Source organism: Eriocheir sinensis, chromosome 56 (assembly GCF_024679095.1).
Source record: "Eriocheir sinensis breed Jianghai 21 chromosome 56, ASM2467909v1, whole genome shotgun sequence".
Lineage (NCBI taxonomy): Eukaryota > Metazoa > Arthropoda > Malacostraca > Decapoda > Varunidae > Eriocheir > Eriocheir sinensis.
In genome coordinates, this window is record NC_066564.1 from 6342704 (window position 1) to 6368175 (window position 25472).

The 25472-nt window shown below is 43.5% G+C and overlaps 2 protein-coding genes and 1 long non-coding RNA gene across 8 annotated transcripts; 2 read left to right on the top strand and 1 right to left on the bottom strand.

Moving 5' to 3' along the window:
• Positions 1 to 450: 450 nt before the first annotated feature.
• Positions 451 to 12857, top strand: LOC126984205 (apoptosis-inducing factor 3-like). Of its 5 annotated transcripts, none has more exons than XM_050837727.1 (11): positions 451 to 755; positions 2556 to 2643; positions 4602 to 4774; positions 5047 to 5220; positions 5799 to 5965; positions 6381 to 6505; positions 6964 to 7094; positions 7340 to 7542; positions 7867 to 7998; positions 9121 to 9337; positions 11275 to 12857. In XM_050837727.1, exons 1-11 carry the CDS (start codon positions 545 to 547, stop codon positions 11487 to 11489), a joined length of 1836 nt encoding a protein of 611 aa, XP_050693684.1. In that variant the 5' UTR covers positions 451 to 544; the 3' UTR covers positions 11490 to 12857. The 5 variants fall into 5 exon arrangements, with proteins under 5 accessions (XP_050693684.1, XP_050693687.1, XP_050693686.1 ...); XM_050837730.1 differs by lacking the exon at positions 451 to 755 and adding an exon at positions 1222 to 1386; XM_050837729.1 differs by lacking the exon at positions 451 to 755 and adding an exon at positions 1393 to 1640.
• A 144-nt stretch (positions 12858 to 13001) lies between these two features.
• LOC126984206 (homeobox protein goosecoid-2-like) lies at positions 13002 to 22727 on the top strand. 2 transcript variants are annotated; one of them, XM_050837732.1, is made up of 3 exons: positions 13002 to 14027; positions 14309 to 14526; positions 22105 to 22727. In XM_050837732.1, exons 1-3 carry the CDS (start codon positions 13571 to 13573, stop codon positions 22603 to 22605), a joined length of 1176 nt encoding a protein of 391 aa, XP_050693689.1. In that variant the 5' UTR covers positions 13002 to 13570; the 3' UTR covers positions 22606 to 22727. The 2 variants fall into 2 exon arrangements, with proteins under 2 accessions (XP_050693689.1, XP_050693690.1); XM_050837733.1 differs by lacking the exon at positions 22105 to 22727 and having other exon boundaries at positions 14309 to 15001.
• LOC126984207 (uncharacterized) lies at positions 14375 to 21338 on the bottom strand. The gene is made up of 3 exons (XR_007736486.1): positions 19901 to 21338; positions 17668 to 17824; positions 14375 to 14505 (listed from the first exon to the last, which is right to left on the bottom strand). It is a non-coding gene; the product is annotated as an uncharacterized LOC126984207 (long non-coding RNA).
• Positions 22728 to 25472: the final 2745 nt, after the last annotated feature.

Below are 25472 nucleotides of genomic sequence, written 5' to 3' on the forward strand. Positions count from 1 at the left end.
CGATACCGCTCACACACACACACACACACACACACACACACACGAAAAAAAATAATAACGTGGGAAGTTTGGAATGTGGGGGTCGATAGGGAACATTCCTCTCAATTATTAGGGAGAAAAGCCCGCCAAAACACCTCCTCCCAGCAGATAACAGAGGCAGGGGGAGTTCGATAAAGCACTTAGTTAATATTATTCAGCTTTCATAATGTTGATCCATGCACAGAATAGGCTATCGTAAATAAGCATAACAATTAACTAAACGAGAAATTAAGCAGCCGAGACGAGCCGAGAGAGGCGAGTGTCTCTCTCTCTCTCTCTCTCTCTCTCTCTCTCTCTCAAAAAAAAATAACGTGGGAAGTTTGGAATGTGGGTCGATAGGGAACATTCCTCGCATGCAATTATTAGGGAGAAAAGCCCGCCAAAACACCTCCTCCCAGCAGATAACAGAGGGAGGGGGAGTTCGATAAAGCAGACGACGTGTAGCAGACAAGACGTGGCGGCCTGAGACTCGCCCAACTTTCTCCTCCCGTGGGCGACCTCCGGCATGTCACTCCTCGCCAGGGTGTGCAGGAGGTCAGCGGGCGGCACTCTGACTCTGCTGAGGGCCGCGGCAACAGGGAGGCACAGCTGCAGCAAGTCAGAGCACCAGCCACGGCCTTTGCACTGTGTAGGAGCCGCCAGCAGGATGGGTGTGGCGGGGTCCTGTAGGAGAGGCAGCGCTGAGCAGGACTCCAATGGCGGGACTCCTTCTGCAGGTTATAACACTCGGCATGACTGTTCTGGCCTCCTGTGGGTGATTCAGCAGTTACTCAGCGCCTACCAGTCACCTGTTTCCCCCTCTGAAGATACCGCTAACCCATTATTCATCTTATTCAGCAGTTACTCAGCGCTCAGCAATCACCTTTTTTCCCCCTCTGCCTCTGTGAAGATAACGCTAACCCATTATTCATCTTATTCATTAGTTACTCAGCGCTCAGCAATTACCTGTTTCCCCCTTTGAAGATAACGCTAACCCATTATTCATCTTACTCAGCAGCTACTCAGCGCTCAGCAGTCACCTGTTTCCCCCTTTGAAGATAACGCTAACCCATTATTCAGCATTTATCAGCGCTCAGCAATCACCTGTTTCCGCCTTTTTATTCATCTTATCTGACTTATCCCCGTCTGCTTTCTGCCTTCTGTGGGTGATTCAGCAGTTACTCAGCTCCTAGCAGCCCCGCCCCGCCTCCCTGCTTCCCTGTGCTCCATTATTCATCTTGTGGTCATGTTCGTCACCGCCGCAATTATAAACCAACACGAACTTATATGGCTTGTGGTTAAACCTTCCACGGCCCCCTCCACCTGTTGCCCTCCTTCACTCCCACTCCCACTTCATCCCCCGCCCCTGTAAGTCACGTATTCTCCGCACTGTGTCAGTAAGAAGGACTCCAGAGTATCCTTGGTCCACTGTCAGCCCCGCCCCCTTAGCCCCTCCGTATCCTTGTGAGTGAGGCCCTGCAAGTGGTGCCTCAGGTAACCGCCGTGAGTCAGGGTTTCCCACAAGGCCTTCAGGTGTGAGGTGTGTGTGTAGGCAGGCCAGACAACACCAGTGAGGGCTTGAGCAAGACTAGGAGTTGGGTGACTTGCAGCTGACATAGAAGGTAAGAGATTAAGACAGTTTATGGAAGGAACTGTTTATTTCTGGAGTCAGTATTACTATAGAATTACACCCCACACATTCTGGTGGCTGACAGTATTTCTTTTTGATCACCTTGATAACTTTCTGCTCCATAGATCAATTCAAGCTGCCAAAGGTTACTGTTTCTGCAGCAATAGAGTATGAATGGTTGTATTTGTGTTGAGTTTTGAAAATAAGAAAACACAGAGTGGTAGCACACAGTAGTTTTTGCTAGATTATCTATGATTATCTGAGTGATAACGTTTCTTTTATTTTGAGTCAGGCAACAAGCGGGTGCCGGTAAATCTTATTGTTAGTTTGTCTACATACATGAGCTATGTCCTTGGCCAAAGAATTTACCTCCATCAACCCTACAAAAGTTGGTGTTGAGGCAGTTCACAATGATTAGCATATACAACATGCATTAGCCCAAGAAAGCTTTGTTGGACTGACATAAAGCAGGTGAAATAATTCAGAGGTTGTGGCCCAATCAGATTGCGTGCAGGGAATGGTAATGTGATAATAAAAGAAAGGTGCACCCAAACCCAAGTGTTTGGTAATGTGTTTAGAGAACGTGTTTCACATTTTTCTTTAAAAGTGTTCATGACAGATTCGCACATTAGTTGGGGTGTCTAGGCTTTGCCATTTAGTATTGGTTTGCCTAATAGCTCCTTATTAAGTAGTTAGCATGGTGGCTCTGGACCATTGCTTGCTTTCCTATTGCTCTGCCTCTTGGGAAACAAAAATAATAATTTAGAAGGTGCTAGGTCCAGCTCCTGTAAAGTGATATTCCACCATCCAGGGCTTAAACATCTATGAAGAATGTTGGTTTTACAGGTGCCTGCTGCTGGCTTACTGTACTGAGCCAAGCCTCTGACTTTCCATTCTTTATTTACAGGCAGAAAGATGAGTACTCAGGGCAGCAGTGGTGAGCAGGAAGTGGTGGAGGGAGTCATTTGCCAAGAAGATGAACTTCCAAAGGAAGGGTGAGTATAAAGCATGCCTGCATCTTCAGTTTATACCTGTATACAGTAATACCTTGGTTTACGAGTGCCTCAGTTTACGAGGATTTTGATTTACGAGCAAAAAAATCACTAAAACTGCCTTGCTCTATAAGCGGTGCCTTGATGTACGAGCATCTTGTTTGTAGGCGGTGGCCGAAGTGATAGCGTACTGGACCCACATTCGCCGCGTGATGGACGACGCGGGTTCGAATCCTCACGCTACCACTCGGATTTTTCGGTCACCGCCGAGTGGCTTAAAACTACCCACATGCTGTCCTGAAGACCACCCATCAACCCGGACTCTAGAGGAAGCCGTCCAAGCGAATCAAGTACGAGTTCCGGGGGGCAGCATGAGCCAATGCAAGATGGCGCCACTATAAACACTCGCCTGCGCCAGAACGGGCTGGGCCGACCATCAGGCCCCACCTGGAAGAAGCCTTGGGCCAACCATCAGGCCCCACCGGGAAGATACCTACCGGCGCAATAGGCAACAACGTAAAAAAAAAAAAAATAAATAAAAAATAAAAAAACAAGTTGAAGACACGAGCGTGGGTTCCCTTTGTTTGCTGCAAAACAAGAGCACTCGGAGCGGAAAACAGTGGGAATGGGGTCTCATGCTGGTGTTAAACTGGGCTTTTTTCCTCACTACCGGCAATTTCAACTTTTCTGGGTGTGTGTCACACACGACCAAGGTCTGTTGCCCGTATCCACAACATAAATAAACCAGACGCCCTGTATCCACATGGCATCAGCTGCTAAAGTAAGGGCTGTTGTGGATTGTGGTGCTGTTACTCATATTATGGGCTTGTTTCAGTTAAATGGAAGGAAGAAGTGGTAGTGGGTATGATCATGGCTTCAAAGACCGAAGGACAGGAGTGTTTACCCAAACCAACAACTCACTCCTGGTTAGGTGTATAGGTAATTGCAAATGATCATAGCTCCAATATTTGGTGGAAAACACCCAGTGTGACACCTCCTTCAGTACATGTTGTACAGCCACAGAGGTAGCATCCACGCACTCATGTCCGCTTACGTTTGTGCTCTAGAGTGCGATCTTTGTGTTTTCAGCATTATATTATTACTATGTTATTTATATATTATATTGTATTATTTATATTATTTATCATTTCTATATGTTAGTAAAATAACTTCAATTCTGTATATAATAACATGCAAAATGATTTTTATGTTCATATTTTTGGGGGGATATAGGATGCATTAAAGGGATTCACATTAATTTGAATGGGGAATTTCAATTTGGTTTACAAGTTTTTGGGTTTGCGACCAAAATTCTGGGATGAATTAAACTCATAAACCGAGGTATGACTGTATTTATTTCAAATATAATTTTAGGTAATGTATGTATGATTTGTATAGTTAAGCATCAATACTGAGTTCATTTGGTCCTTTGCTAAGGTGAAAATATTACTTTCATAAGTTTATTCATATTGAAATGGGTCTTTGTGATGGAGGTGGGATCCCCTCAGGACTGAGATTTGAAAATCTATATAGGCCACTGTTCCTGCATTTTCAGAACTACAACACAGTTATGTCTATGCCACACAGCTTATCAGTTCATCAGTATAAAAGTACAATTGTGCAGCAAGCCTATGAGAGCATCACTGGAACCTGCATCCTGAGGAGGCTGTGGCCTGCACCGGTGCACTGCCATTGAATTATTATTATTACTTTGGCACTACCTTTCACCAGGTGCCTAACTCACCGCTTTGAAATTATGTGCTTTGCAAGGTCATATGATGAAACCACAAACACGGACACAAGGGAACTGCAGGAATATGCTCCATTTGCTGTGAAATTTCATAATCCTGGAATAGATAATATAATTGTAAGACACTACCATAAAACTACATTCTGCTCTCATTCTGACTCCACTCTGACTTTTGAAAAGCACATTCTGAATAGCTTTCTTATTCCAACAGGATGAAGGCGTTTGAACTCGATGGACAGAAGGTGTTAGTAGTGCACCACCAAGGGCAGCTTTCAGCCATTGGCAGTAAATGTTCTCACTATGGTGCTCCACTTGAGAAGGGATCGTTGTGTGAGGGCCGTGTGCGTTGCCCCTTCCACGGTGCTTGCTTCAGTGTAACTACAGGTGGGTGCTGGGCTCAAAAGAGGAAGAAACAAAACCATATCAAATGATTTTATCTTGTTAGAGAATAAAAAAATTATATCAAGACTAAGCATTAGATTTTTATCCCAACAGCAAGATGAACATACATCATTTTATATTTTGTGTTGGGAAGTTACTTGTTAATATTACATTTAAAACAAATATTTGTCTTCATAGATAAATGTTTTCATTAATGTAACCACAAAAGTATACCAAAAGTTAAAGGATCTTACTAGCCTTTTGTTTTATTTCAGGTGACATCGAGGATTTCCCTGGCCTGGACAGCATCCCAACGTATGACATAGAGGTAGCTGAAGGCCAGGTGAAGGTGAGGGCCAAGAAGTCTTTACTCACTAGTGGCAAGCGCATCAAGACCATGGCCAAGAGGGACCCAGAGAACCCTGCATCCTATGTCATCATTGGAGGAGGTATGTGGCCTGTCTCTCAGTGCTATAATGCTCATGACAAAAGTTGACTTTACATCTCACCGCAGAGGTCCGTTACACTTCATTAATTTTACTTCATTCTTTTCATTATATAGCTATTATTGTCATATATCACTATTACGCTTGTATGTGATACCAATAATTACAGTAAGTGAGTCTTGAAAAGGATCTTTACTCCTTATATAACACTGTGTGATTACAAAGCCTCATACTTTTTTTTCAAACAGATCTTTGTTGAATATGAACAGTTATTCAGTGATTGAAGAAACGAAAATGTCTGCAGTCTTTGATAAAATAATAGGAATTCAGTGATTGTAGAAAAGAAAGTGTGCAGTCTTTAATATAATAATAGGAATTGAGTGACTGTAGAAGATAAAGTGTCTCGCATCTTTGATAAAATAATAAACATACACTTTGATCTTTTACCTTATATTCTACTACCATAATTCAGTATTACATCAGAAAAAGTGTGATCTCTTACTACTGATATTATTATTATTATTATTACTCATCTATTTGCTACTATAATGAGATACTATCAACAACATGGCTGTGTTCAGGCGGTGCTGGGGCCAGCTGTGCCGAGACCCTGCGGCAGGAAGGCTTTACTGGGCGCGTCATCCTCATCAACCAGGAGTCTAATTTGCCCTATGACAGGCCCAAGCTCTCCAAGCTCATGGACTCTACCCCCGACAAGCTCAAGCTGCGATCAGAAGACTTCTATGAGGTATGTTATGTTATATTACCTGTGTGCCCACAAAAAAAAGTCAATATGTGAGAATGCTGTACCATTTTTGTCAGTTATTCTTGTTTATCATAGAATGAGGCCCTGACTTTTTTTTTTTACATGTTCGCCTATAGCGCTGGTAGGCTTTCTTCAGGGGCCTGGTGGTCGGCCCAAGCCCCTCATGGCGCTGGCAATTTTTATAGTGCCCCTGGAAATAGTACATGAGAGAGGTGGAATTGAGTGTTGATGTTGGAGAAATGAAACTGCACAAGCAGAGAGAACTAGTAACTTCTGCTGGGTCTACTTTTTTATGGTGATGGGAGTACATAGAGAGGATAGACCAAAACTATGAACTGATGAGAAAATGAATAGAAGGACCTACTTCATGACTTGAGGCTGTTACGTTGCTTCCCAGGATGGCGACATAGAGGTGCTCCTTGGGGTGTCTGCCGATGGAGTCAGCACGGAGGAGAAGGTGGTTCACTTGAGCACTGGGGACAAGGTTTCCTACGACAAACTCTTCATTGCCACCGGTGGAAAGTAAGTATAAGTCATTGTTGTTTCATTACTACTTGTATCACTCACACTCCCTCTGTATAAGATTAATAGTCTTCACACCTTATACTCACTGTGTTTATGAAAAGACTGTTTAAATTGTATTAATGTGCCCACAGGGAATAATGAAAATAGGTGTGCTTTCATTCCATGAATGCATTAAAACTCATTTAAATTAAAAAATATTATAAAGTGATGCTTGTAGCAACCAGCGTCTGCTGTGTTCTTGATTTTATCAACATAATCAGAAATTTTATGCATCATTCTCTCACTTGAAGAATGCTGACTCAAGAGTATTTTACTGTAGAAATAGATTCCAGTAAAGAGCAGATGAACTGTTTCAACTGTTTCATATGCTAGTTCTTGTTATTGAGAAAAGTGTTGCCGTGTTAAAACATGTCACTTACCTATTTGTACAATTTCTCTCTTCCTCTTCCTGCCAGGCCCCGGAGGCTAGACATCCCCGGCGGGCAGCTCCCAGAGGTTTTTGTCGTGCGGTCACCCGAGGATGCCAACGCTGTGGCTGCAGCGGCGGCACAGAAGCGCGTGGTGGTTGTGGGCACATCATTCATTGGTAAGGCTTCTTTCACGGATAGATATTTTTATTGTCAGTCCTTTTATGTGCTCTTCATTTTGTTGAATTTAAAGAACCTTATACTCAGGTTTTTTTTGCTGTGAATTATTTTATTGAACAGCTGTTTTATAATTATGTCACAAGAGTTGAAGTTGGCTTGGATAAATATTAGTTTATCATAACCTTGGTTCCAATGTCAAACAGTTGTTACATGAAAAGTTGTCTCACCTATTCTCTTAACATAGGAATGGAAGCGGCTGCCTATATGGCCTCCAACGACCGTGCAGCATCTGTCACCGTCATTGGCAGCTCCTCCGTCCCCTTTGAGAACAGCCTTGGCCAAGTTGTAGGGAAACGCATTCAAGAGATGTTTGAAGAAAAGGGTGTCAAGTTTGTCAACCAAGCTGGTGTTGTGGAATTTACTGAGACTGATGGGAAGCTGAGTGGAGTAAGTCTTGTACAAGTTTAACATACCAGTAGCTCTCAAACTTTGAACTAAGGAAAAATGCTTAACAAAATGTTCATATTCTGCTAAATAATCCATGAAGCAATATGTACCCCTATAGACATAAGACTATACAAGCACAGAATGCATATTTATGACAGACCTATTTTTAGAGGAATGTATTACCTGGAAAAGTCTCATTCCATCCTCAACTATCAGCCGTGTGTATCCTAGAATCATATAATATGGCATTATCACAAAAGATGGTGTGTAGATGTTTTTAAAGTTCCCTGTGCCTGAAATTTAATGGCTTTGAAATTCTGTCAGGTTAGCCTGAACTCTGGTGAGACAGTTGAGGCTGATATGGTTGTGCTGGGTGTTGGCGTCGTGCCCAACACAGAGTTTCTAGCAAGCTCCTCCATCCCAAGAAACGAGCGGGGGTACATTCCTGTTACTGAGGTGAGTGCTGACCAGCTTTTGTTCCTGACAAACGAGGGGCTTGGTAACTTCTTACGTAAAGATAATCATTATTATAGTCTGTTCAGAGCATGAAGTCAGTTCAGGGTGGAGCTGGTATCGTCGTTTACCTCTAGCCATGCTGCCAAATCAACCTTCGTACATGCGTCTTTCTCTTATTTCCCATCCATGTGCTATTTGAAAGTGATATTTTATATATTGTGTATATAGTACAGGAAGCTACATAGCACAATGAGTGTCGATGTTTAGGATTTTAACAACGATTTGTATAAATTCTATGACATGTGGCAGTGATTTTTTCCCATGTTGCCACGTTTTGGTGATGGTGGTGGTAGTGGTGGTGGTTGGCGTGTCCCCTTAGGTCCCTCCCCCGGGTCGAGAGGGAGAGAGAGAGATAAACAGGTGGGTTGTGGGTGGGTAGGTAGGGAGACGGTGCTAATCTGATAACTGGTGGTCGAACTGGCAGCGCTGCACTCATGGGAATTCAAGAATCTGCCACATCTTGAACCGATTTCATGCTCTGAATAGACTATAGTAGGGAGCCTGAGGATCCTATTTTGGCATCTGTCTTCTGGTGGATACATTTTTGTTATTGAGGTGAGAGCTGACCAGCCTTTGTTCTTGACACACAAGAGACTTGGTAACGAGACACTGTGCGAGTATACAGCCGTGTAGTTCCCCCCTGCCCAATCTTTTCTCTGTGTCCAAACAGAACAGCATATGTAAACTCAGTTTACAGAGTGAGGGCAACTTGAATACAATTTTTATCAGTTAAAGGGAGACAGGATGTCAGAGTTTATTTCAGGCCTCAGTACAATAGAAAAATAGTATTTCTTCCCTACTTTCTTTTTTTTCAGCAGAGGAAACAGCTCAAGGGCAAAATAATGCAAGTTCACCTTAGTGTGGCAATTTCTGGAAATTAACCCATAGTATTAAAAAATGGTGTGTTTACATCAACCTGTTTTTGTTTATTCTAAGAACTTATTGAAGAATAGGTAGTATATCAGAACTTTTAACAGTGAGGTTCTAGGACATTAGTAGTTTGTTTTCAAATTATGCATCTACTGTCATTCTTTAGAAAGCAGCATTTCATAAATATTCCAGACACTGGAGACGAGTGTTCCCGGAGTGTTCTGTGGAGGAGACATCGCTGCCTACCCACTGTTCCTTGAGGACGGCGAGCAGGTAGCCATTGGTCACTGGCAGGTAGCTCTTGGACATGGCCACACTGCTGCCCTCAACATGACGGGCCAGAGTGTGCCATTCAAGTCTGTTCCTTTCTTCTGGACCATGTTCCTCGGAAAGAGTATTCGCTACACTGGTAAGTCATTAAAGTGTTGTTACCTCAAAGTTTGTAATCAGTAATACATGCATGCTTCCTCAGTAATGAGACTTATCATCTAACAAAGTGAGCTCTTTCTTTGGAGATTTTTGTTGGTAAGTTTCTGCTTATTATGTCTTTGAAGGTAACCCAAATTGAACCTAACCTAACCAACAATTAATGCAAACCCAGACCATGAAAAAAATCAGAATGAGAATAGAAATGTGATGGAGTGCTTCTGGTAAACATAGTAATTGCATGAACACTGTTTACTGTTTACCGTTGATGAGATATTAGGCCCGCTCCACTGCCAGTGCAGCGCTCTGCAGGACCATCAACATTATAACAATAATGTTTTGCGCCGAAAGTTGTCCTCAGTCCTCATGTTTGTAACATCGAAGGATTTAGTGAATAAGTGAATCTTCTGTGCTTTCTTGAAGGTTGCCAGATTGCCACTGTTCTTAACATCCTTAGGTAACTCATTATAGAGCTGTGGAGCACTCTTCTCAAATGCTCTGAAACCCAGTTCCAAACTGACTCTGGGCTCATAGAGACTATACTGTTCCTCTCTGTGTCTCAGTGACATAGGGTGTCCAGATGAAAGTCCTGTAATAAATCTCTCATATATCCAGGTTTACCAAGTTGTGTGGCTTGATAAATCAAGACATATTTTGTAGATTATTCGTGCCTTAACCCTTAGATTACGGCGATTGTATATATAAGTGCGCTACCACACGCCCCACCCGTCCTGAGATCCTTATTCTTCCCCACAATCAGGCATTCAGTTTTGTCCTCATTCAGCTTCAGGTGCTTAAAATTCATCCATTTCCCAACAGTATCCATAATTCTGCACAGCTTATCTTCAGTATTTTCCACATCACTCAGCGACAAATAAAACTGTGTATCATCGGCATACTGTTTAAAATCAACTCCATGCTTTCTTAGCAAATGTGAAAGTCCAGTTGTATACACACAGAATAAGATTGGACACAGTACACTTCCCCTGAAGAGAAAGGTGTGCAATCAATGTGTCCTACCAGTTCTAACGTACAGTTCAGAAACTTGGCACCTCACAAAATATCTAGAGAGGAAGATAAGAAGTTCACAAAGAGGAATGGAGAAAAATTCTGGCAATAACATGGAGACAAAAAGTAAGCATCATAGAGCAGAGAACAGACAAAGGTTGAAGGTAATTTAATAACTATGAAGAATATGAAATGGACGTGGGCAGGTCACATCATGCATAAAACCAATAACCGATGGACAACAAAAGTAACAGAGTGGCAACCCAGAAACTAAGAGAAGTCAGGCCAGGCAGAGGACAAGCTGGAGAGATGAAAATAGAGTATTTGGAGAAGGATGGAGTTCACTAACATCAAAGAGAGAGAGGTGGAGGTTATTGGGAAGGGTCTTTGTCCTGCAGTAGACTAGCAATTGCTGAAGATCATCATGATGTTGATGACCTCAAAGTGAAGTTTCTCACAGCTGCTGCTCGGTCAGAACATTAAGAATGTAAACCCTGAAGAAATACATAAATAATGATTGATTCTTAAATTCCAGTAACATATCACACTAGGGGAGGTGGTCCAATTTAAGGTCAACTTGGAATTTGGTAATAGTTGAGGTATTATTTTCCTTGTTGAAAGAACATGTTAGGTATCATAATTGACAATTCTTTTACAATACATGAAAAGAAAGTTAAGTGAAAGCAGGACAACTTATCAAGAGATCCTGTTTTAAGCAGCAGATTTTCCTTACACCAACAGCCCCACTGATCAAGGGTTTAGAGGATGGAGAGGAAGGAAAGACTCAAAGGAAACTAAGGCCATGATTTGGGATAGGGAAAGAGGGACAATGGGAGAGGAGATTAATTTAGTCTGTGAACTTATTGCTGTATTTTTATGTTATTTGATGATTTATTTTTTATATATTTTCAGGTTATGGAAAATATGATGATGTCATTATTGGCGGAGATCTGGATAGCTTGTCCTTCATTGCCTATTACTGCCGTGGGGACAAAGTGGTGGCCGTGGCCAGCTTGGGGAGGGACCCGGCAGCAGCCAATTATGCTGACATGCTGCAGCAGGGCAAGTCCCTCACCAAGCAGGAGGTGCTTGATGACGGGGAAATTGCACTCAAACTGAAGTGTTAATGTAAGTTCCAGGTGTCAAAATGTACACTGTGCAGCTTTAATTTGTGCTCATTTACATACTCTCATCTTGTTATTTGTTAATGTTCAAGTTTACGAATCTTGTGTCTGTTATGTTTGTATTACTGGGTGCATACGGGCCGTGCTGTGGCGGGTGCTCAGGTAACATCCTCTAGCAACCTAATTACGTCCATGCAACAAGAGGGATGATGGGACCACTTTGTTTCCCTCCGACCCAAGTAGTGCAGTGTAGTGCTGATGGTCTGGCTTAGGATCACGTCATTCTTTTCATTAGATTTGTTAAGATGACTAAGGGAAAAGTATGTAGTCACCCTTTTGATTATGAAGCAGCTTTTTTATATTCAGAATAGAAAGAGTTTGCTAAGTTTAACTAAGCACAAGCAACAAGTTAACCTGTAGTATGATGAGGTTTATTCATAGTCATCAGAGTTTCTCAAAATAAATATAAAATGTCTTAAATGTTGTAACTGGATGAGAATGGCCTGTTCAAACAGAGGTTTCCATTACTGGAGCATAGTACTTGGGATAACCAAAGAAGAATTAGCGTAAAAATGTTACAATGGGTTTTGTTTGCTTTTCAATATAAGTACACTATTCAGTGGTGTAATGATGTGCAATTTAAGGTTAACAAAGTCAGTGTAACAATAAGTAATTGTGTGTGCATCAGTGTCTTGTGCTGAGGGTGTTGTGGGTGCCTTGTTGAGGCCTTGGTGGTGTCTGTGTGCACGGTGCCGTGTGTGCCAAGAGGTGTCTGCTGAGCTCATTGATTATGAGTTTGGTAATAACTAAAAATATTTATTTTATGGGACCAACAAATTGCTGTATAATTATATTTTACAAACTGAATATTTAATTTTGTACACTTCCTGAGGCTATGGAACAAGCAGGCAGCAAAGCTACTGTGGTATAATAGTTCAGCCTTAGAATGATTATAAAGCTTCGGTTGGTTTTGAAATATTTTATTAAAATAGTTTTCTGTAGTTTTTTGTGCTTAGATTTTGATCACACAAACTTGCCTTTCAGCACTTAAGCTTTAACTGTTACTGAAGTTGCCCTCTTTATTCCCATGAAAATGATGAAGGCTCTATTTATGAAGAATTTGGCAATATGAATGAATTAAATTGATCTGTCCATTTTTCTGAATTGTCAGTTTTGATGGAGAATTAATTGCCTTCCAGTCTTTTCTGCCTCTTGCATTTTGTCCCCTTTATGAAGATCTCGGTGGTGCATCATCCATTTGGAGGCCGGTGGGAATACAGAGCAACAAAGTGTGACGTTGTGCCTTATTCCAAGCTTCACATTAATTAGCAGAGTAACACTGTTCCATACACAATAAATGTGCTCAAAGAGTGGAGAGAATATTTTTGACCTTCCTGAAATACTGCCTGAGTTATCATTAGAGGGTTCTAGATATGAGGGTCATTGGGTAGCAATTTTGCTAGAATCTAGCTAGATCAAGAGATTCTCAGTATTTTACAATCACCCATACCAGTCTGATCCTTTGGTATGGTTGTTTGCTAGCCTCCTATGTTCTCCACTTCCAGACCTCGTGAGTCTTTGAAGAGGTCCAGGAACAGAGTTCAAATCCCACACCCGCAGTATTTCAGGGATCTTAGTGAGGCAGGAGGAGGACCAAAGTGTTGGTGACGAAGGTAGTTTAGGCTCTGGGGGAACTTGAGCCGGAGTGGTGAGGTGGGCGGGATGCGTGCCGGGGGCGGGGCGTGGAGGAGCGGCGCTGCGAGGTCGGCGGCGTGGGGCGGGCGGCTGGCAATGTCCTTGCTCTGCCCAGATGACTCCACCCACTTGCACCGCCACCGCATACACCTGCACCGCCACGCCGCCCCGAACGAGTCCCTCGGCGGCACCCGCCCGCAAGTCTGCTGGTGCCACACGCGCCAACCACCTCACGCTCCGGCATTACGACTGCAGATTGCTAAAGCCTTTTGGCCCTCCTTGAAGGTCCACCTGCCGCAAGTCACCTGTTCACGAAGCTCCGCGCGAATACACGGCGAATCGTCCGTCGGTGCAGGAGGCTGGGAAGGTCTGCCAAACGAGGCACCGGGATGAACGCTCGACGCGCGGCACCGAAGCAGGAGCAGGACGCTGCAAACCGCGTCGAGGAGCGGGCGTGGGCGCGTCGCTCGGCAGGTGTTCCCTCTCTCCTTCCTCTGCCACCCCTCTCGGTTCCTGCCGGTGGAGGAGTGCCGCGGCCACCCGGGTGCCACCCTGAGCAGGTGGACCCAGCCTCCGTGTTGGACCCGGTCAGTGTGTACCTGCTGGCCCGCGGTCAGGTGTGTCGCTGCCTACAGTGGGCCACCTGCCACCACCACCCCTACCTGTGGCTGTGGCCGCCCCTCCTGCCCCCCGCCGGCCCCCTCCGTCTGCACCTCCCGAGCCCCGGCCAGCACGCGGGCGGCCTGGCAGCCTGGCGCCACGGCCTTGCACTAGACGGTGCTCTGGCGCCGCGGGATGTTTGGCCGCCTTACCTGCCGCGCCTCGCCCCAGACGCCCCCAGCACAGGTGACTGCTGCCACCAACCCCCTCGTGTGGCTTGTGGCATCTTAACGACACACACACACACACACACACACACCGCCAGGAGAGCCGCGCCCCTGTGGTCCCGCAACATGGCGCCCTGGGGGCGCACCTCGGGGCGGCACCCACACCGATATATAATTATTGACCACGACACGCACATTAGATTCACCTGGCCAAACAACTACTCCAGTTATGTATAAACTTCATATAGCCGTTGATCTAACCCCCTTTTCTCCCCCTCCTAATGTCCATCGGCGGGGCAGGCGGCGTGGTGGCGGAGGACGGCCCCTCAGCGCGCCCCGTCCCCAGCGGCAGGCGGCGGGGTGACACTCCCGGGAAGCGGACGCGGCGGCACCGAACCATCTTCACGGAGGAACAGCTGCAGGAACTCGAGCTGACCTTCCAGATAACGCACTACCCCGACGTCCTCCTCAGGGAACAGCTGGCCCTCAAGGTGGACCTGATGGAGGAGAGGGTGGAGGTGAGGGACAGGGCTGTGTGATGCGATGTGATGTTGTGATGCGTTGTTGTGATGTGATGTTTTCGTTGCGTGGGGGGTGGAGGTGTACTGTAGGTGTGGGTGTGGGTGAGTAGGTGTGGGTGGAGTGGCAGATGTCTGGGCAAAGGAGATTTTGTGTAGTAGTAGTAGTAGTAGTAGTAGTAGTAGTTGTTGTTGTTGTTATTGTTGTTATTTAAGTATGGGGAGGACTAGGAGGGCTATCCAGAGAAGTACAAATCTCTCTCTCTCTCTCTCTCTCTCTCTCTCTCTCTCTCTCTCTCTCTCTCTCTCTCTCCATCGTCACTACGTCACCACACACATACGTTACACTCGACAAATTAAGTCTTCTTTGCAGGCAGAGTTCCCTCAATTACCTAATATTCAACCGTTTATACCAGTGAGTGGTCCCAAACTTTTACATATATAATGCCCCTTTTGAGTTCTAAGAAATCCTCATGCCCCCCCCCATCCCTAATATATTATATATATATATATATATATATATATATATAGATATATATATATATATCTCTATCTATATCTATCTATATATATATATATATATATATATATAAATTATGCAGTACTAATTGTTTGTATTAATTATAACCTTATTTTATTGTTTATATTTAGGATGAGATGCATCCTTGTCTGGTGAATATGGGTGAAAACAAGTAAGGCATATGTAATAACAGTATGTAAGTTTTTCATTACATAGCCGCGTTGCGGTAATTCTTGCAAAATTGCAATTTTTGGCGGGCGGAATCACGCCCCCATTGTATCCAGCCCACGCCTCCCTCGGGGGGCGTACCATCCAGTTTGGGAACCACTGCTGGTCTATACCATCCTTCTGTGACTTCTTACCTCACTTCTTCCTCCATTTCATTCTCTCTCTCTCTCTCTCTCTCTCTCTCTCTCTCTCTCTCTCTCTCTCTCTCTCTCTCTCTCTCTCTCTCTCTCTCTCTCTCTCTCTCTCTCTCCCTTTTTACTCTACGTCTTTTACTTTCCCATCCTAATTTTACTTCCCTCAGACGTTATCTTCCCTCCGCTTCCCTCCTTTATTCTCTTCCTCCTCCTCCTCGTCTTATTCCTACCTTCCCTCTACCTCTCTCCCTCGTCTCCCCTTTCCCTCAGGTTTAATGTATCCATCAGATTATAGATAATTAACCCGGCCTCAGTTTTTCAGCGGCGAACAGACTTCTTGTGTTGTTAGAGTCAACAGTATTAGCTTTGCAAGTGGATGGTCGGAACGGGGTAATCTTGATGAAGGCGAAATTATCCAAACACAATATTCGGTATTCAGAGGCGGCTGAGTGAACGCTTGTCGACCTAGTAAAAGTAGCGGCCGTAGGGAGCGAGAGAGAGGGAGGAAGAAGGGCGAGAGAGATGGAGGGAAACGGAAAGATGACTGAGGGGAAGGAGGAGGAGGGAAGAGCTGGAAGTAGACGGAAGAGGAGAAGGAATTTAAGGATATGAGCATGGGGGTTGCAGCCGTATGGAGGAAGAAGAGGAGGGAGAAGAGAAGCAGGAGGATGATTTTAAGGGGAAGAGGAGTCAGTCGTATGGAGGAAAACGGAAAGAAGAGAGAAGAAGGAAGAGGAGGAATTTAAGGATAATATTGTGGTAGTAACTGAGGGAAAGAGATTTAGGAAGAAGGAAAGGGAGAGGAGGAGGAAAAAAATATAGGCTTCGATTATAAGTAGCAGCCGTATGGAGCGAAAGAGACCAAGAGAAGGAGGAGGAGGAAGAGGAGGAGAAGGAAGAGATAGAAAAATAGGGGAGTGGAGAGAATTGATTAGCACGTGACAAAAGATGAGTACGGAGCAAGAAAAGAGGAGAGAGGAAGAATAAAAGATAATGAATGAGAGGAAAATAAATATCAGTATGGAATGAGAGAGGAGCTGTATAGGAAGATGAGGAGGAGTAAGAGAAAATATCACGAGGAAAAACAGTTGTATGAAGCGAAAGAAATGGAGGAAGGGAAGAAAGGAATAATAAGAGAAGGAGCTTGAGGAGACGGGATAAAAAAGGAATGGAAGGAGTTAAATAAAACGTGATGGAAAGTAAAATAATAGAAGACAGGGCAATATAGCGTTAATCAAGGTGTTTTGCGAATTCATGAAAGAAGAAATTTACAAAGCGTGAAGAAGCAAGTTGATACGAGCAACATAAAAAAACATCCAAGCTACAGGGAAGGAAATATATAGAGGGATTAAGTTAGAAAAAAGAAGCGGTAACGTTTGTAAAAATATGGATTAGGTGAAAGTAGCGAAATTTTACAACAGGGCGGAAAAGAAAAATAAGAAAACAAACTATCGAATGTAAAACGGAAATACTTCAAGATGCAGGAAATAAACTTCATATGAATTCAGACGGAAAATGGAAAAGGAACAAGAAAACTGGAAAAAATAAATAATATATAGCGAGGATTACAAGACAGTGGTAACTAATAAACAAAACTACAGCAAACGCAATTGAAATTGACATATATGGAAGCGGAGTGTTCCAGCTTTTTTGTTGAACTTAACTTGTGAATAAATAGATAGATAGATGGAAAGCGAGGGGTTGTATTTTTTGTTATCGAATCTTACTGTTTTGAAGTTTGGGTATCATACAGGGTTATATGAACAGTCTATATCGAGTTTGCAAGACAATGATCGATACCTTATAAAAAAAAACAATAAATAACTGAAATTGACAGGAAAGCGGACTGTTTAAGATTTATTATATTTCCGAACAGGTTGATTTAGGTATATAGCAGTACACAGAAGTCTTCATCGAGTTTACGAGACCTTGATAACTTAAACCTTATACATAAAAAACTACGGTAATGATAAAAATAATTGCAAATGGTGTGTAAGCCGAGGATTAGTTTTTCTGTTATCGTACACCAGCGATGCCGAATTGTCGTACTGTGAACATTGTATATTTATCATTTTCATATTTTCAGCCCCAAAACTCTCGCACCTACACAAATAACGTTCGAAAATTAAAGTTATCGCTGAAACTGTTGCATAGTAAAGGTTCTCTTTCAGTTTTCCAAGAGTTATACGTCAGAAACCCACAAAAATGCAATGCGATGAGTACGATAATTTATCAACGCTGTCGTACACGCCCATTTACCCAGTACACAGAGTTACATCAGCATTCCGCATCCTATATCATTCGTGTTTGCTATAGTGAGGGACAGAGGGAGTCAGTGAGCCGCCGCAGAAGGAGGAGGTGAAGGCGGAGGCGATGGTGGTGGCGGCGGCGGCGGGAAGAGGCGGCGGGCGTGGGGCTGTTTGGATTGAAAACAACAGATTGTTTGAGGGAGTAAAAAAGAGAGCAGCCGAGGAATTATCATCATTCTCATACATACATTAACGTGATCTGCTTAGCGAGGCGAAGGTAGGGAGGGAGGGTGGGAAGGAGGAGAGGAAAGAAGGAGTGCATCAGCCTCCTCCTCCTCCTTCTCCTCCTTCTCCTTCTCCTCCTATTCCTCCATCTTCTTTTTCTTTTCTCTATCCTTCTTCCTCCTTCTCCATCATCTTCTCTTCTCCCTCCTCCTCCTCCTCCTCCTTTATATTTTTTTTTATCCTTCCCCCTCCTCCTCCTCCTCCTCCTCCACTTTTTTTTTTCTCTCTTCTTCACCTTCCTCCTCCTCCTCCTCCTCCTCCTCCTTCTCCTCTTCCTCCTTCTCCTCTTCCTCCATCTTCTTTTTCTTTTCTCTATCCTTCTTCCTCCTTCTCCACTATCTTCTCTTCTCCCTCCTCCTCCTCCTCCTCCTTTATATTTTTTTTCATCCTTCCTCCTCCTCCTCCTCCACTTTCTTTTTTTTTCTCTCTTCTTCACCTTCCTCCTCCTCCTCCTTCCTCCTCCCTCTCCTCCTTTTTTTTTCTCTCTCCTTCCTCCTCCTTTTCTCTCCCCTATATTTTTTTCTCATCCTCCTCCTTTTTCTCTCTCCTTCCTCCTTCTCCTCCTCCTTCTCTCTCTCCATCCTCCTCTTCCGCCTCCTTTTTTCCTCCTCCTCCTCCTCCTCCTCCTCCTCCGAGACATAATCTTCGCCCCCTCGATCCTCCGTCACTTCCCCCAAATGATTCCTACTTCAGATTCTTCTCCTTACAGCCTCCCTTCACCCCTGCCCCCGAAGGCTTAGGGTCAGATTCTTAAACATTTCGCCTCCCAAGAATTAACACATATTTGACAGGGCTTTTTTTTTTTCGTAATAGTTTTGGGGGCATTTCCATGGGTAGTTTAATGGCCCTTCTGGTAGTTTGACGCTTCTTCTGTACCCTGAAGCTAGTAAATACACTCATTAGAATCCGACTGATCTGGTTTTTGGACTTTGGGAATTGTTGATGTGAGAGGTCTGACAAAACCCGACCTTAATTCCTATTCCAAAAGTAGAAAGGTTTGCCTCATCCTCTCCTCACCTTCGCCCACAAAAACCTGTTACGGGTGTTAGAGGAAAGAAGGGAGAGAAAGAGGAGGAGGAGGAGAACACAACTATGGGAAAATATCTGAATACTTAGAAAAGAGTAAAGAGTGCGAGATAACCTCAAGAAATCGGAAAAGAAAATACAGAAAAATAACTAAAATTACTACAGAGAAAGAAAGGAGAGACGTATAAGGAAAGAGGAGAGAAAGATAACGAGAAAAAAAATCATAAAGAAGAAAAGGAATAAAAAGAAAAGCGGTGAAGGGCAAATTAAAGAAAATGCGGAAAAATGAGAGAGAGAGAGAGAGAGAGAGAGAGAGAGAGAGAGAGGTTGGGTGGGAGAAGATCGGCATAATAAAGATCACAGTAATCAGTATTTGGGGGCATACGTATAGAGCTGCGCGTGGCTCCGGTGTTCATCTCCGTTACAGGTGACGTACTACATAGGTTAATAGGCTAACTTGTCTTAATACACTGCTTCGAAAAGGATATGAAAACTAAACATAGATTATTTCCATGTATAAAACAAATACCCCTCTTCTTTACCCTCCTTCTCCTTCTCCTCCTCTCGGGTTCTCTAACTATTTCGCCGTCCAAGTATACACATTTTTATGACAAGGCTTCCGTAGCTGTGGGCCTTTCCAGGGGTAGTTTTCTGACCCTGGCGGTAATTCGACAAGGCTTTTGTACAACGTTACCAAATTGTCGTACTCAGCCTTTTTTATTTGTCAGTTTCAGATTAAAAAACCGTAGCACCCACAAAAAAAACTTCACCCACTTTTAGTAATCGCCAGAAATCTTAACTAAGGAGGCTTTTCACAATCGTTATGCGTTAGAAATATAAAAATCCAGTGTGGTGAGTGCGATAATTAACGTGGCATCCCTGCTTTTCTACCACCATGACCACTACAAAACACCCGTGAGAACGTATCTTACCTCTTTTTTTCGGCCTTAAGATATGGCTGATGTGAGAGTCGATAGTGTCTAAAAGAATACCGACTTGAGACGAGAGGTTGGAGGGCTGTCGCCGCGTACCCCTCGTCCTCCTCTTCCTCTTCCTCTTCCTCCTCCTGCTTCTCCTCCTCCTTGCTAGCGCATGGGGTGAGGCGGGGTTGGAGGGCTGTAGCCGCGTACCCCTCGTCCTCCTCCTCTTCCTCTTCCTCTTCCTCCTCCTGCTTCTCTTCCTCCTTGGTAGCGCATGGGGTGAGGCGGGGTTGGAGGGCTGTCGCCGCGTCCCATCACCTCGACAAATATTAGCTTCTCGGTGATGGTTTTCGTAGTTAATTCATGTATGCAAATTCCCGGGCGGAGCGGAGAAGCGGAGGAGCCACGCCGACATTTGCATGCCAAGTCCGCCTTCTTAATGTTCTTCACTCTCGATTTTACATGGCAAAAAACATCTGCCTCCACCTGGCTGGGCGGGAGGAGGAGGAAGAGGAGGAGGAGGAGGGTGGCAGAGTTGAGAAGATGAGAGGAGGGAAACAGACAGACGGAGAAGCGAATATACGAGGAAGAGAAGTTAGACATTCGTTAGGTAAGCCGAATCATCGTATAGGAAATATATAATTGGTGATGCTTACTGGAGGAGGAGGATGTCAGAGTTGAAGAGAAGAAGAGGGCAGGAAAATTAACAGACAGACGGAGAAGAAGGCAAACGAGGAAGAGGATAATGGCCGAACCGCATCGTCGTTGAGAAATAAGTAATTGATGATATTTATTATAGGAGAAGGATGTCAGAGATGAAGAGAAGGTGAGGGCAGGAAAACAGACAGGCGGAGAAGAGGGCAAACGAGAAAGATTTAGTGGGAACATATGTATAAAAGTTGAACCGCATCGTCGTTGAGAAATATGTAATTGGTGATGTTTGCTATGGGAGAAGGAGGAGGAGGAGGAGAGGGCAGAGAAGATGAAGGGAGGGAAACAGACAGACGGAGAAGAGGGCAAACGAGAAAGGTTTAGCGGGAACATGTCTAATGGTTGAACCGCATCGTCGTTGAGAAATAAGTAATTGATGATGTTTATTATAAGAGAAGGAGGGGGAGAGGACAGAGTTGAGAAGATGAAGATACAGATATGGGAAGGAAACAAAGAGGAAGACAGAGACGGATCGAGAAGAGAAGACATGAGGAGGATCTTTAGTGGGGATATTTATTATTGGCTAAAAGGTATACTGACGTCGGGAAATATGTTTGATGTTTATTGATAACTTAATAATATCGTAATGTATTAATATTTTCAACTGGTGGAGACGACGTGATGTGTATCTTGTCGTTGTTTTTCTTGTTGTTGCTGTTTCTGGAGAGGTTTTTTTCTACTTATAATAATTTCAAGTAACATAGATATTCCTAGGATTTAGAGACAAATAAAAATTAAATTGTCAACAAAGATTTTCTTATTGATTTCATGGTATTCCAGTATACTAAATTTAAAAACAACTAGAATCTCTATGGACCCCTTGAAATTCTTCCATGGACCCCTGATTGGGCACCACTGGTTTACGATCTTATTTGAGCCACAGAGAAGGTACGTCCGGTTCTCAAGAGTGTTTTCCGTTCATGGTGCAGAAACTTTGCAAAACTACCACCAGCGGCCAGTGTCATGAAACCACCCTTGGAAATCCCTACTACATACTTCTACTAGAGCCTTCTGAAATAATTATATGCACTAAGGTGTTGCAACGAAGCGCTTGAGAATGTGAACCATAGCCTGAAGCCTATTCTTAAACGTCTCGGCGCCTCAGTTCGCCTATTTGAAAAGCCCCTCGTAGAAGCTGCTGGGTTTTTCATGGGCTGTTTTGTGACCTAGTGATAGTTTTACACGGCTTCGGCACCTTGAACGGGAAAACCACCCATGAATACCCGGTTAATCTTCTCTGGCATTGGAAGCAGTCGTACTGGGAGCCCGAGACGTTTAGGAATATTTATTGAGTGATTGATAGTTTATTGTTGCAAGTAAACAACAAAGGACAAGGGAGGAACATGCCATCCCAACCCCCAGGCAGTACAGAGTGTGATTATACAACTAAGGATACATGTGGAAGTAGCACCAGGAAACTAAAAAGATACAATGGTAGGGGACAAGTGCTAAAAAAAATAAAGGGTTTTGCATCCCCACCGCCACCACCTCCTCCTCCCCTACAGGTTTGGTTCAAGAATCGCCGGGCCAAGTGGAGGAAACAAAAAAGGGAGAGTCAGTGCCCCACCCCGGAGGTCAAACTTACTTCCTCACGCCCCGACCCCGCCGCCAGTACGGCCCCGCCAGAGGTTCATGCAAACAGAAGGGGCAGAGAGAAGGGCATCGTGACCACCCGCCTGGTGTCCCCGCCCCCCCATGGTCTGCAAGCGGCCCGTGAGGAGCAGAGGAAGAGCAGGGAAGGTCAGGTCACGAGCGACGACATGCGGGTACCTGCAAGACCCGAGGGACAGGAGACCGTGCCCCCTCCAGCCAGGTGTGTTCATGTAATAATAATAATAATAATAATAATAATAATAATAATAATCGGTTTATTTAGTGATTTAGGTCAAGTTGAGACAGATAAGGGACAAGTAAGACTCTCACTGTGCTTTTTATTATTGCAATGTATGTTATCGTTTGAATATAACCCCTTTTTTTTTTTTGTGTGTGTGTGTCAGTGTGTGTAGACTAAGATATCGTCAAGTAGGTCAAGTTGAAACAGATAAGGGACAATTAGGACTCTTATTGTGATTTTTCTATTGCAATGTATGTTATCGTTTGAACATAACCCAGTTAGTGTGTGTGTGTGTGTGTGTGTGTGTGTGTGTGTGTGTGTGTGACATTCAATCATTCCCTTTTTTTCCTTCATCCTTCCTCCATTTTGTTGTTGTTGTTGTTGTTGAGCTGCTAATAACAAAATGAGAGAGAGAGAGAGAGAGAGAGAGAGAGAGAGAGAGAGAGAGAGAGAGAGAGAGAGAGAGAATTGAACTGAATTGAAATATTTATTGTTGTAAAATACAACAAAGAGGAATGGCTGGAGAGAGAGAGAGAGAGAGAGAGAGAGATGAACAAGCCACGTGCACCCCACTTCCTCTCCACTTCCGCCACTAGACTCGGAAAAATCAACACCATCGCATGTCGTATTACAGATATATTTACCGTATTTGGTTAAGTTTAGCTACCAGTAATCTATCACTTTTAGATCAACTGGGATATCATATGGTGCAATATTTTGGTAGAAAGGAAGAACGGACATACCAAGGCGTTGCATTGGTACAGCTGTGAGTAAGCGTCGGGGGTCGGGGAGGTTGGGAGGAGGTGGTGCTCTAAGAGGGTGGGGATTGAGGCATGGGATATGGGAGGATGCAGCGCCCCGAGAGGGTGGGGAGGATGGAGGAGGAAGCGACGCTCTGAAAGGGTGGCGAATGGTGGGGGAGGATGTGGAGTCCCGAGCAGTGTTGCCAAATGTGTTGGATGCAAAAGCGCTAGACTGAGGTGTGAAATGCGCTAGAAATGCGCTAGGAAAATTTTCGGCTCCTCTCCCTCTAATGGTGATAGTAATAGTAGCTAGATAATGATTATCATAATAGTAGTAACCACTATTGCTTTTAGATCATATTGATAATGCCACTTTCTGGTGTTGCTATAATAATAATAATGATAATAATATTTTTTTTCTTTAATTATTCCTTTCCCCAGGTGCGGGGCCCGAGAATAGTTCAGGTTAAAGGCCCTTTTCATATATATATACATATATATATATATATATATATATATATATATATATATATATATATATATATATATATATATATATATATATAGATATATATATATTTTCATAATTTGTTGTTGTACTACATGTTTCGAAACGAACAATAGTAATTACCGTAGTAGGTGTAGGCAGGTGTTGTTTAATTTATATTGAAAGGATTGAATTGTTGTTATACTATGGGGCGGGAAGGTAAGGAGGGTGTGACGGTATGCACCGCTCCCTTTCCCTCGTTCTCTAATCCCTAGGCCTCAGAGACTGGGTGCGACCTGACCTCCACTCATCACACACACACACACACACACACACACACACCTTTCCAATAACCATGAATTTCCAGAAATGCGCTAGAATATGCACCAAATTGAACAAAAATGCACTAAAAAATGCGCTATGCGCCAAATACGAAATTTACGCGCTGTTTGTGATGCCAATGCGCTAGAACTAGCGCATTTCGCGCTAGTTTGGCAACACTGGTCCCGAGAGGTTAGGGGAGGATGGAACGCCTCGGGGCAAGGTTGAACAGTTGAGCCGCGCGTTATCAATGGTGGGATTGGTGGGTGTGGGAATCGGGGAGGAGGTAGGGGTGGGTGGTTATACATGCAGGTATGACGGCATTTCTGACATATCTGAGACTTCTTTGTTCTGAATGTGCATCTTGGGCACGTTTCAACACTAGGAAGAGACTACATTTCTGAAGATGCTTACAGTTGTGTCGAAATATTACTTTTCCGGTTTTCGTAGTTCACCGTTTGTCATTTCTCATGGGATTAAACATGCTTTCTAAGTTGTGTTGTGTGTAAGAACTTTTGGCATGCTTGCTACACGCTGATGAACCCATATCTATGAAATCTCTTAATATAACAGTGACAGTCCCTACTATATGACTTGTAAATTTATAGGAAAATACATTCTCGGAAAACGTAGGCAAGTCTAGCTATTTCCTCGGCGTGGACGAGCCAACGGCCAACGGTTCGGTAACTTTCCACGATATCAAGCAAGACTTAACAGGAAGCAGTGATATGTTAGTTTTACTTATTGCGGTTACTCATTCTTCATAATGTTAACTCTCCTTCTATCATCATTGTTAAGTCGGATATCTGTTATTGGCTTTACAACCAATTAACGTTCTTCATGTATTATGACTATGATGATCATCCAGACGATAAAAAATAAGTGATTTTGGTAGTGTTAGATGTGTTAGCAATAATAATAATGATAATAATAATTATCATCATTAGAATTGATTGATTGATTGATAGTTTATTGTTGCAAGTAAACAACAAAGGAGAAGGGAGGAGCATATGATATGAAAATTGTCTCAAAACTTAACCAGCTTGGACAAACTCATTCTACTTCTCTCTTTCACCTGATTCGTCTGTAGTACCCAGCACGCGGTAATATTACGTAAATACAAAAATTTGGCGCGCCAGTGGTGCCACATGTCAACACACTGAGCTTATGTCGAGAATAATGAGCCTGAAAACTAAAATAAAATCTACAGACAAGTTGAAGTACTTAGTCTTAAGAATATGAAATTAGTAGAAGTGTACGTATTTTACGGCAAGGAACTGAGAAATTTCAACAAAAGGAAAACATATGCACCACTGTAGCATCCTTTGTTTTCTCAGCGTTTCCACATTGGCATTACTATTTCTATATAAAGAATGAAATAGATATCAAACCATGCATACTGTATTGAAAGCTTACCTCAATGTAATTTCTAGTTTCAAGGCTTTCGATAATGTTTCAATAAGCTTATTTAGGAGTATTATAAAAAGC